We start from the raw sequence: 12,690 nt of genomic DNA, 5'->3' as shown, positions 1-12,690 counted from the left end.
ACAGATTCAGGTGTAACTTAACACAGTGTAAGTGTTTCAGTTAGACACTCTCCCCCACTACTATTTTATGAACTTTTGATAAAATTAATTGTATAGCAAAACTGAGTTGGCTTGTTGCATTTTATATTTCGAAGTTTATAGCTTAGACAAGTGTACATATGTAGAAACCAATGGATCAAGCTACCAGGACTATAGCTAGTAACTTGAAGGAGGCTGTACCATGTCTCACCGGCAGGTGAAGGTGTGGGCACCTGAAGTCCCACCTGGACCTTCACTCTCTATCCGAGACATGGACAGTTGGCATTTGTTTCCCACTGAGGTACCCATAGCGGGTGGGTGGGTTGCTTCCCCCAGTTGATACCAGCTGCATGGGTATACTGGAGCATTGTGAGTAAAGTGTCTTGCTCAAGGAAACAACACTACACACACATGCACTTAAAATTCCCGCTCGTGCTGAGATTTTGCCGGGGTCTATGAAAAATTAAGTTAAAGCCTTGACAACTTGATTGGTGGGTGGGGGAAAAGGTTTGTAGCACTCAAAGTGATCCCCAAAATCTAGGATTCAGAATCATGGCTACCGCGGGAATTACAGTTACACCAGACCACCCAAATACAAAATCTCAAGCATGCAACACAATTAAATTTTTATTGACGTCATTTTTTAATCAAATGGTGGCCGCGCCAGACAGCACAAAAGTTTGGTCATTCCATTTCCATTCCTGATTTCGGTTTCAGTTATTACCGGGGTTTTCAAGTCCGTTGTCCTATTATAATTGCGCATGCGCTAAAAACCTACTAACCGAAGGGCCATTCACTGGTGATACATGTAAAGGAGTCACAACAACACAGTGAGGTACCGGGGTTTTCAAGTCCGTTGTCCTATGTATTTTGGCGCATGCGCTTAGCAGTGCGAAAGAAATGGCAGATTCAAGTGAGATCAGGTAACTGTGTGTGTGTCCTATTATGATGGATGATTGTAAATGTGATAAAACTATTACTCACTGTGTTGTTGTGACTCCTTTATCACCAGTGAATGGCCCTTCGGTTAGTAGGTTTTTAGCGCATGCGCAATTATAATAGGACAACGGACTTGAAAACCCCGGTACTGCGGTTTTCCAAGTTCTTGCAATGGAAAGCGTCATGCGCTAATAATGTGTCAGTATGCGCAGTTCTTTAAAAAACTCCTGTAATATTCTGTGGCTGTCGAGTTGTATGCGTAGGCATCCTTGAAGTCCTGTGAGTCAGTAGTTGTCATTGAAAATCCACTGTTGAACAGCTGCGCACGTACATGCTTGTATAGCGCATGACGCTTTGCATTGCAAGAACTTGGAAAACCGCAGTACAGAAAATTGCATTGTCTTTGCAACAACCGGCCATGCGCGGTTTGAGCATGCGCGTATTTTGAATAATAAAACGCGCGTAATACCGGGTATAACAGTACGCAGGTATCGAAGCCGTTCAATTCCACGTCAGTTAAATCATTGCATAACCGGAATTATACACACTTTTACGGCAAGTATACCAGGAATGGTAGCATCACTAGTTAGCAAATACCAAAACCGTGTATTACACGCATTTTATTATTCAAAACACGCGCATGCTCAAACCGCGCATGGCCGGTAGTTGCAAAGACAATGCAATTTTCTGTACGCGCGCTCCAACAACTCGTGTGATACGCGTGCGTATACCTTACTCAAAACTGTGGTCTGGTTGAGTTGAGTGGAGTCAAACGCGAGGACAATGGCAGAAGGTAATTCACCGGCTGATACTACACCATCAACGGATGCTTCAGCACCAGACTACTCGAAGATTATCGCTGACCATCGCGAAGAGCTGCTCACTGCAATGAAGGCCACCGATTGGGTTGAAACTAAAAACAAGGTACATTGTTTTAACCTGCTTGTTTAATAATGTGTGGAATGTTCTTGTTTTCGGAAATTTTACTTTAGAGATGTTTTTCAAGGAACGTTTGTAATTGGTATTTCACGTTTAATAGTAGTCTGGCGCCGCCCGCCCCTTCGCATAAAGTAAGGGTCTGGTGAAATACAGATACTAAATCATTTCTAGCGCCCAGATTCGGCGCTAGCCAATTAGTGCATGCCAATGACGTTCACACAGAAATCGCCTTGGCAACACAATGCTTTTGTTCGAATTGAAGTGCAATTATCTGACGTAACAAGCATTACCTGCGCTGTCTAATTGAATTCCTTTTGAAATGATTAGGTATTTGTATTTCACCAGACCCTTACTTTTTGCGAAGGGGCGGGCGGCGCCAGACTGGTTTAATAGGCGGTATCCGCAGGACGTTTGGTTTGTCGGTGTCACAAAAGCTCGCACAAAATAAAAATCATAGAGATTTCTAAACCGCATGACACGTGGAGTTATTTAGCACCTTTTGCAGTCGATTGCATGTTCGTTTGTTTTGTATGGCAAAAGATTTCTGTTTAGTTTACTGGTGAAATGGAAACGTTACGGAATACTTGATAATTTGAACATGGTTGTTTGCATGACTACAGGCCAGATGCAGTTCACCCACCGTACCGTGCAGTGTTCAAACGCACATGCAATCAACTGTAACATTGTCCGTACAGATTTGAAAATAGTTGAATTATGGAGCAATTTATTTCAATTATCAGTGGTGGAGGAAGGAATGAAAAGTTGGAGGGGCTGAGTATAGTTACTGTGGCTGTACATGCACAGTGCGCAAAGCATGCTCTCCTTCTAGGGGGCCTGGGGGAAGTGCTATGAGAGAATCTGGAGGCAGTTTTAGCCAATAATCTTAATCACATTGCTAGATAAATAGTCCTAAAGCAAGTAAGCATTGCTATAATTCAGCATTAAATTCTTGAGCTGTTAGCCACTACAGTGACCCTATAAGCACGCTTACAAGTGTTGATCACGTGATACGTCTATGACATCACAAAGCACATTTGTTGGGGGGGGGGGCTATAGCCCCCACCCCCCACTGCCACTGATTATAAATCCGAAAGGTGACCTGCCACACTTTGCATGAAGCTTGCATTCCAAGTATTAATGGCTTAGATATATAATGGCAGTGTCTAGTTAGCATGAAAGGTAGTGCAATCCCTTTAGTATGGTAATCACTTTATGCTGTGAGCACCACTGTAATAAATACTGTATAGCAGGTTTTTAAACTAGGCGCACACCCACATCCAGCCAAATGCCAGGTGCGCAGCCAGTTGTGGGCGCACACCTGGTTTACTGAAATTGTTTTCGTAAAAGTGTGTGTGTGTGTGTGTGTGTGTGTGTACCTATCTATCTACCTATGTTTGTCCATACGCACCCACGTGAGCAAAATCGTTACATAATGGTAAAAGCAGCTTTTACATAAGAAGTAAAAGCAAAATGAATGCTGTGCTAAACTTCCACACAGGTAAACTTTGCTCCGAGGTGGTTTCTTTTCGGCGGTCTGAAATACAGGTGTGGCGACTCTCCTCAGACTTTGTGAATTACCTTTCCTTCTGGTTTTACAGGCGTTTAACAATTGATAAACAACAGTGCTAGCCTCATAGACTACCAGAAATAGCCTATCCCTTCAAGTTGGGAAGGGGCGTATCCCCTATGTACGCGAATGAAAATGAAGAGCGGCTCTGAGGCTTTGTCGAGAGAATTTGTGGGGAAAGAACACAATAGTCAAACTATAAAACAGTTTAGAAGATATATACTTATGTGCATAATATGTTAAAAGTGGTTTGGTTAACAAACGCTTCCTTAGCAATGCATAGCAACGTAATTGAAATTTTATGAAAATTTCATGAATTACGAAATCCGAAAATTACAATAAGTTTATTAAACCAAAATCCTATTGGTTAATTCCAGATGAGTTAGCTAGCTGCATGGCGCCTGGTTAATAGAAGTAGCACAACATCAACTTGTTATTGCATTTATAATTTATCATAAATTTTAAGAGCATGACACAAATTTCCACGAATGCAGCTCTCCGTGAAAATATAATCCATGTAATTTTTATGTAGAATATTAAATTTGCAATGGACAAGGAGAGGGAAGCATTGCTAAGTTCTTGCATACATGGTTACCGTGTTTACCAAGACATCTGGACTCCTGTCATTGGTGAGAAGCTTACTTGCATTAGAGAACCAGGATTATGAAAGTCAGGTACGCTATGGCAGTATTGTGCTAAAATTCAACAGTAGTTGGGCATTTACCATGCATCCTCTCCAGGATCTGCATACTTTGTGGTGGCACAATTATTTGTAGAGTCACTGGAGCAAGAAGACATTGCTATTGTATACTGGAAGGAGGGCTTGACATCCCTTGTAAGCTTGTATTCTGAGCAAAATTGAAAGAGTTGTTAAAGATTTATAAGCGCAAGTGGACATTCAGCAAGTTAGAGAAACGTTGACGGTATATAGATAAGCAATTTATTATAGAATAGTGCTATCAGGTATTATAGCTGTTGTGATAGTAGTGGTACACACGTTTTCAAACCACACCATGTAACTACTGCTTAACAACTAGGAATATGCAACATAGCTACAACAAATCACATGACCACATACAGATAACAGTGATACAACTTGTGCAATGATTACAGGTAGTCAATATACATGGTAGTGAATGTCTACATGTCTGACTCACTGTGGAAATAATTGTCTGACTCACTGTTAGAGTAAACATTGAGGGATGGAGTTCCATCAAGGTCAACATTGCCATTACCCCCTTTCTCTGATGTGCTAAGAATACTGGCATGTCTGAACTCCTTTACAACAATGTGGGGGTTATCTTGGAGATGTTTGTACAATTTAACAAGCCATGGACCACTTCATTCTAGCCATGGACAACTCAACTGGTACATACTCCTCGTTGTAAATCAATGGCTTTGAAAGTCTGTGTGAAGTAAACTGTTTTCTACAAAATGATTTTATCACTCTATTGATGGAAATGTCCATCGGCTGTATAGTTTCCTGGTATTAGCACTGAGTGATTGTGACGATCTTCCAGCAACTTTGTGATATGTTCTGTCATTTGACCCTTAAAATAGTTGAATATGGCCAATGCAGGTTGTTGTTCATCAACTCTTTGCGAGTGCCCTTCACAAAAGGAACAATCACTTCATTAAGGTATTGAAGTGTAGTGCCTTCATTCGACCAATGCTTAGGGGTGCGTGTTACTTGCCAGTCAGATAGAAAGTCATTCTTTGAGTGGCATTTGGTTGTCTTGCCAGCATAAATCAGTTGGAATGGTAAGATTTCACCCATTAATGTGCTGCACATGATCTGGTTGGAACCCTGCCATTTCCCCATAGTCCACAGTGAACCAGATTAAAAGGTTACGGTCAAGTCAAAGCCCTTCAATCTAGGGAAGCCAAAGTGTGACCACAAAAATTTTATTAAATGTACCACATTGCTTAATATTTAAATGGCAATTGTGCCAAGGCTAGATTTTGTGCAGAGGAGGGTGGACATGTGCACGTGAGCGCATACATGTATTAAAAGTATAACTAAGCCTTCAGCGAAGTTTAAATAATCACCATTCGAAAGTGTGCTTGGCGTTTAGTATATTTAGCTGGTCTGCCCCACTCTTCCCCGCTATTCCCGTCATGTAAATCGCTCTTGAATTTATAGAGGATCACATGTGCAGTAAGTTTGTCAGTGGAATCAATGCGTTGCACTCTACAGACACCTTATAAGCTTGTATTCGAGCCCAAAAATCGTCTAAGAAGGTATTATGATACACCATAAGCCTCCTATGCTCGCTCCCAAAGAAAGGAAAGCAGACGCCACTAGCGTGTCCTCATGGAGAATCAAGCAGGAAATAAGACACCTTCGTGCTCATTTTCTTCCGTTTGTCACAAGAAGCACAAGATAAATTAAGTGTGGCTGTTGCTAAACAGTTTTAATCACTACATTTTAGTCTTGATATTAGAAATATTCAATTAACGGTAATAGTTTTCAGTAGTGCTGATATCGAGTCCACCCTCCTGTTGGGTACTTATATCTGCGATACACTGTCAGTTCTGTTAGTGCATGGTGCTTGAATGACATCACTAATTATTTGTGTTTTCTTTGACATTTCACTACAGTATACTATTACTTCACGTCAGTTTTCTACAGCATACACTACTAGATAGGCTAGTATACTACTAGATAGGCTAGTATACTACTAGATAGGCTAGTATACTACTAGATAGGCTAGTGTTGTGGCTTAGAACAGTTCAGTAGTAGTGGGTGCAGGGACAGATACCAAAAAAGTGCTTTTAATTGCATCTTCTTAGCGACACTGGAAGGGATTTGTGTGAAACTTCGAAAATTTAATAACTGTTTTCATGCACCGCACTCTGATTGCTAAAGTAGTCCTTTCTTAATGACTTTCTGTCTGTGTTTGCTGGCTGTTTTTCACTAATCATCTTGGCGAAATGGTAATAGTTTCCCAATGATTTGACGTGTAGTAATGCTTCGAAGCCCTTCACAAACCACACTATAACTCTTGAGCGATTAACACTAGCATCTTCAAATCTCCCAACCTATTAGACTAGTCTTTGGACTTTAATGGGCCAGTAAGTAAAGATGGGTGCTTATTAGCAAAGGCAAGTTATCACCGAAAAAGTATAGCATGCAGAATTTTGTCTATTTCCGGTTGACCGTAACTTAATTAGGAATTTTCTTCCATCTCTACAGTACTCACAATCTTGTAGAGGAATATTTTCTTCATCCAAGTCACCAGGCGCACCCATAGTTTTAGTTAAGCTCTTTCTCTTTACAAAAATCCATCCTCTTTAGTAGTGACTTTGCCCATGGTACAAATAGAATATCAGGGCTACCTTTCTCAGAGATCATGTTCTTGTCCATGACCATTGCAATAGCCTGGGCTGCTACTATTACAACTGTTGTATTAACTACACATCCTCTTTCATGCACTTTCAGCCTTGGCGTAACTGATATCAGACAATCAAAAATTTGTCAAACACATTTCAGCAAACTTGGCTGTTTCCTCTTCTTCCCTTTGTGTCATATGAACCCCATTAGCCACTTGTTTGCTAAGCACCAGCAATCAACCAATGTCTACAGCTGAAATTAATGGGTACACGTCTTACCTGTGTAGCTGATCCTTCACGTATCTTAGAATAGCTGGTCAGTACAATATGCTGGAGCTTTATTTGAAATGGTAACAATAAAGATGGGACAGGTGGACCAACATTTCTCTTTACCATTATAGTAGTAGTACTTTATGCAATGACATGAAAATCACACCCAAAGTGGCTGTTTGGTGTTACACCAAGTTTTTGGCACAGATGAGGTGGATCAGCTAAAAAGTAGAAATCTTGTACATGGATTAGTTCACCTCGTGTACTACTTCCCCAGGTTTAGCATCAGGATTGTGCAATTGGAAGAGTCTTCTATGCCATCACAAGTCACCCCCAAAACTTTAAAACCACAATAGGTGGAGGATGGCTTCCCTTCCATTAGCTCTCCTGACAGATCTGTGCAGAAAATGAATGTAAAGGAGCACAGACCACTTAACAAGCCGTTGACAAGAAAGCATAGACTGCTAAATTGGGGGTTGTGGGGATGAGATGCCACCATCATTTACTTGCCTAAGGTGTGTGTTGATGTTTCCGAATCCTGTGATAGCTCCTACAAATTACATAAGATAAAAAGTTTTAAATTACTTGAATGCTTATCATAAATATATGCATCTTATCCATCTTATTCACAAATACTTAGCAATGTCCACGAACTTCAGGTCTACATCATCTGAAAAGCCACATTTCGTGATGGCTAAGTCTGACTACTCCTGATTCCCTCAGTATCTCATAAGCTTCTGCCTCCCTGATAAATGGTATAAGTAGAGACACCACCCATTTCATTGATGTCACTTGCAGTTTTGCATTGTGCTTGCCAAAAATTGTGAACCCTCAGGATGTGAATCAGTTATATGCTCATGTAAGCCATCTTTTACAGATATTTCTCCCTCTTCAACAAGGGAGCTGACTTGAGCTTTCAAACGTTGCAGCTTCTGTGTCAAGAGATCTTGTCTTCAAATACAAATTCTTCAAATGCTCATTTTTTTCCTGGACAAACAACAATAGTTGGTATGACTCTAACAATCTGTACTGTTATCTTGCTGTTTCTCTTCATTCAGCATTCTGTAAAGCATGCAGTTCAGTACTTGTCAGTACTCTTCACAGGATCTGCATCATTTCATTGAATGATGCGGATCCTGATGCAATGCATTTTTTTAACTCAGAAAAGAAACCACCTTCGAGCCAAAGCAAACACTAATCCTTATGCGTGTAGTGGCGATGTTGAACAGGCAGCAGCGTATCCCGAGATGTATCCCAACATTAAAATCACATGCTTGCTACAATTATGCTACATGTTTATTCCAATATGTTGGGGCGCTGTGGTGTGTGTGCTTTGATGGAAGCCGTACTCATGAGAGATGGCCACGATAAAGAAGGATCAAAGATAAAACAGTAAGACAGTAGCGCACACATCGTAGGTATTTAATATTGTGAAAGGTTTTTTCTCCACAAAACTCGAAGCATTTCCGCCAGAGAAGCAAGGCTGTAGCTATAGCCAGTTTTCCGCTACGCTTGACTGAACGAATCAGTGAGGCAGGCAGTGAAGCAATAGAAATTCGCTAAAAAAATTTTTTTTTTTAATTTCGTAGCACCTCGTCGGAAATGTTTTGGGTCGACACGTTTGGGCTTGTTTATACCTGACCAATACTGTGAAATGGCCGTGAAGGATTTCTGAAGATGATTTTGGGTAGATTTTTCTTTGTGGACCACGCCCACGCCCACACCTTCATCGTCCCTACTATACAGTACTATTGTACTGTATGATAAAGAGAGCTTGCATACAAAACGCGTGTTACAAAATGCTTAATAACTGTTGCTAGTCAGCCATACTTGGAGTCAATGGGATTGAATAAGATGAATACTCTTACTTTGTCACCATGAGCTACCCACTACAAGTATCACTGTCAGATGCTAGGAACAACTACAGTGGAACCTCTCTAGAACACACACTTTGGGACCAAGAGTTTTTGTGCAGTAACAGTTAGCTGTGTTTTGTTGAGGTTTTTTTTCTATTGTGTCCTTAATTTGGAGACTTTGTTAAGAGAAGTTCCACTGTAGGGTAGTGCAGCACTAACAAAGCCTTTTAACTTTGATGATTTCACTGAAATAACAGAATGAGTGGAACTTAGATTGCAACTGCACTTAATGGGTATGATAATGGATGCTAATGGACACTAATGGATGGTACATATTAAGGTTGCCACAACAAAGCCTGTTCTTGACTCTTGCCTCATGACCTTTTCACAAACAGTGATTTCAATAAGTGGATTTGTTGTCCTCTATTCTTCTTGTTTCATAGCAAGTATGATGACCACGTTTTCTTGCTATTTTCTCCGTCATAAATGCATACTTGCAATCTTAGTTCCACACACTTCCATTGCATAAGCAACATGTACATTATTTCACTGGTCTGGTGTTTTACTAGTGCTGTGCTACCCCTTTAAAGCAGACAAGTGCATTTTAAAATAATTTTTTGATAGATTACTGTATTTTCTCCAATAAAAGACCGGTCTTTTATTTTCCTTCCCAGCATTTTTTGACCCAGGTTGTAATCAAATAGGGCTTTTATTTGAGACCAGGCATTTGTTTTTGATAGGTATTTAACACCGTTACCTTCAGTATTGAACAAATGTAGTGAATGCCTAAATGACTGAATAATGGTCACATGATCATCGGTAGCAACTTCATCCCTTAGACGGCTCTAAACTTACTGTTAACAATGTTTGAAGTAACAGCAGCAGCAGCATTTTCCAAAAGTGTTGGAAAACTCCCAGCTTATATGTGGAAATATAGTATATGATTATATGAGATGAAAGTGAAGTGTCCTTTTACATCAAAATTTTGGAAAACACTTTCTCCATGTTCAAGTTGTATGTAAAATACAAAGGGGTTTTCCTAAACTCCTGGAACTCCCCTGGGTTTGCTCCTGTAGTAAATGTTAATGTTACATACATTTGTGTGTTAGGATGGAATCAAGATAACATACAGAATGACAGACAAAGGAAAGATGTAAGAAACATATGTATGATAGGAGAGGTTTACAAGTGTGACATGTAACATGGTGGTGGCAGGTTTCGCTGTGAATTTGAGATCGACGCCTCTCCTAAGGTTGGCATACGATATACTAGCCCAGGACCACTTAATGGTATACGGGAAAAGTTTGTTAAGAAGAGTCCTATGAAGGTAACGATTTGTAAACTTGCAACATTCCATTAAAGTGTTTTTTTGTTCTCTGTATAGTCAGTAGAAATCATTGAAGAAACAGAGGTATTTGATTATTTTAGTTAATATCACTACTTTTTACTAGTATTTTTAGAAATACTGCATTGCACGTGAAGTCATTGCTAGTGCAATGATGGGACTGATTTCAGAGCGTGATATGATCTGTGTGTATGGATGGGATACTGAAACCGAGGACAAGGGAGCATACATGATGCGTAAGTTTTTAAATGTCTATTCAACAAATGATATGTTGTTTTGTAGACCCAAGTGTCGAGCACTCAAAGTACCCACCTAAAGATAAGCCAGTGAGAGCAATAAAGCACGCAGGTGGACACATCTTATCTCCTGTGGAAGGGTAAGAATTATGTACGTTTCAATGGAAGATGTAATTATATTGTGACAATAGTAATCCAGACAAGAGTAAGGTAACAGCCATTTTCCTTGTCAACATGGGTGGAATGCTACCAGTATCAGTAGTCGACTCATTTCAAACTGGAGCCATGTTTGATAATGCTACTCAGTGGAAGGCTGCAGTGGTGAAAAAATTCCACGAATCTAATTAATTATTTTTTGACTTGCTTTTTAGGCCTGAACTTTTTTTTTTTTTGATAGAAGATAAAACTTTTTGTTCTGTAGTAGTAGTAGTAGTATATTGCATTGAAAATCTGATAAAATAATGGCATGAGATTGAACAACATACACAAGTCATAATTGTTTGGATATATGCCTTGGTACAGTACTGCAAATGTGCTTCCTCATTTCATCATCGCAGCACCACACACTGCAGTACCCCGGTACAGTTGGTGTAGTTCCTGAAATGACAAGTGAATCATCTCAATACAGCCTACAACCACTTAAATAGGTCACCATGATACTCAGGACATTTGTCCCATTTGCTTTAGCATGGTCCCACCCACCCTGTAGATCAATTATTGCAACAACACACTTTAATGGTATGACTGATGGTCACTTCTTTACCAATGAGTATATAACATCAAAGCATCAAAGTGCAGGATGACTATGCAAAGTTCAGAGAACCCCCTTATTGTGCTGCATCATCAAAGCTAGTGTTTTGCTAAGGCCATGCAAAGTTAATTGCAAATTTCTGGTCCTACCAATTCCCCAAAAATTGACCAGGCTATTTGTGTGTGTGTGCGTGTGTTACACTACATCTGACATAGCAGTTAACTTTTTGTGGCCTGGCTAACACAGACTAAACATACATGTGGCCCTTGGTCTGTCCAAACAGATTTGTTGAGGGTACAGGATTATATAACAACCCCAAGGTGTTAAGGGTTCCACCATATAATATACCAATTGTAGTTTTACATGTATTACGTCTTGGGGGAGGTTCAGCTGATACAGTGTTTGCTATCATTAGCCTTTGTTCCAGATCCTTTTGCTGTTTCCAATTCTCATAAGATTCTTCTGCTGTCCTTTGATCCTCACATTCTTGCTGTTCTTGTAATATTCTTTGCTCTGTGGTGCACAACCAAGATTGATACTGCTGCATCATTGTAGCTATACGTGTTTGTTCTCACCATTATCTCTTTGTTTTTGCTTTAAGAGAAGTATGTCTTTTTCTCGCTGTGTTTTCATCCATTGTACATATGCTGCTTTGCCCATCAGAAGTTTCTGCTTCTGCTGCTCTATCAGGATTTCTTCTTGCTGCCTAAGTGCTCTCTTTCTTGCCTGTAAACAAACGTATACTCTCCGTAAACTATTTACAAAACTATGACCAGTTGAGACTTACCCTTTCTTCTTCGTTCTTTTTATTTACCCACTGAAAAAACGCTCTATCCTGCAGCTCCTTCTTGCGAATATATTCTTTATCCTCGGACATTCCCTGCTTTAGTTCACGTGTTTACAACTGTATGGGCGTGGCACGTTATTGGATAAAGTCAACAAGTATATCACGATGCTGATTAAAAATGACTGCATAGTACTGATGCTGTTCATCTCTATAATACTGCTGCTGTTAAGGAGTATTACTGTCGCTCTTTTAATACTGCTGCTTGCTGCAATTGTTTTCTGATTGTATTCTTTTTCTCTATATTGCTGCTGCTGCTGCTGCTGCTGCTGCTGCTGCTGCTGCTGCTGCTGCTGCTGCTGCTGCTGCTGCTGCTGCTGCTGCTGCTGCTGCTGCTGCTGCTGCTGCTGCTGCTGCTGCTGCTGCTGCTGCTGCTGCTGCTGCTGCTGCTGCTGCTGCTGCTGCTGCTGCTGCTGCTGCTGCTGCTGCTGCTGCTGCTGCTGCTGCTGCTGCTGCTGCTGCTGCTGCTGCTGCTGCTGCTGCTGCTGCTGCTGCTGCTGCTGCTGCTGCTGCTGCTGCTGCTGCTGCTGCTGCTGCTGCTGCTGCTGCTGCTGCTGCTGCTGCTGCTGCTGCTGCTGCTGCTGCTGCTGCT

At 40.7% G+C, this 12,690-nt stretch overlaps 2 protein-coding genes across 2 annotated transcripts; one reads left to right on the top strand and one right to left on the bottom strand.

The window, feature by feature from the left end:
- Positions 1 to 1,641: 1,641 nt before the first annotated feature.
- LOC136260409 (stAR-related lipid transfer protein 5-like) lies at positions 1,642 to 10,983 on the top strand. The gene is made up of 7 exons (XM_066054128.1): positions 1,642 to 1,881; positions 10,032 to 10,075; positions 10,138 to 10,249; positions 10,307 to 10,333; positions 10,383 to 10,503; positions 10,550 to 10,643; positions 10,695 to 10,983. Exons 1-7 carry the CDS (start codon positions 1,741 to 1,743, stop codon positions 10,849 to 10,851), a joined length of 696 nt encoding a protein of 231 aa, XP_065910200.1. The 5' UTR covers positions 1,642 to 1,740; the 3' UTR covers positions 10,852 to 10,983.
- On the bottom strand, positions 10,847 to 12,183 carry LOC136260410 (coiled-coil domain-containing protein 34-like). The gene is made up of 4 exons (XM_066054129.1): positions 12,042 to 12,183; positions 11,830 to 11,980; positions 11,627 to 11,767; positions 10,847 to 11,100 (listed from the first exon to the last, which is right to left on the bottom strand). The coding sequence occupies exons 1-4, from the start codon at positions 12,129 to 12,131 to the stop codon at positions 10,994 to 10,996; spliced, it is 489 nt and encodes a 162-aa protein (XP_065910201.1). The 5' UTR covers positions 12,132 to 12,183; the 3' UTR covers positions 10,847 to 10,993.
- Between the last annotated feature and the right edge of the window lie 507 nt (positions 12,184 to 12,690).

Source organism: Dysidea avara, chromosome 7, assembly GCF_963678975.1.
Source record: "Dysidea avara chromosome 7, odDysAvar1.4, whole genome shotgun sequence".
Classification (NCBI taxonomy): domain Eukaryota; kingdom Metazoa; phylum Porifera; class Demospongiae; order Dictyoceratida; family Dysideidae; genus Dysidea; species Dysidea avara.
The sequence above is the reverse complement of the archived record's forward strand: the minus strand, read 5'-3'. Positions and strand labels throughout refer to the sequence as shown.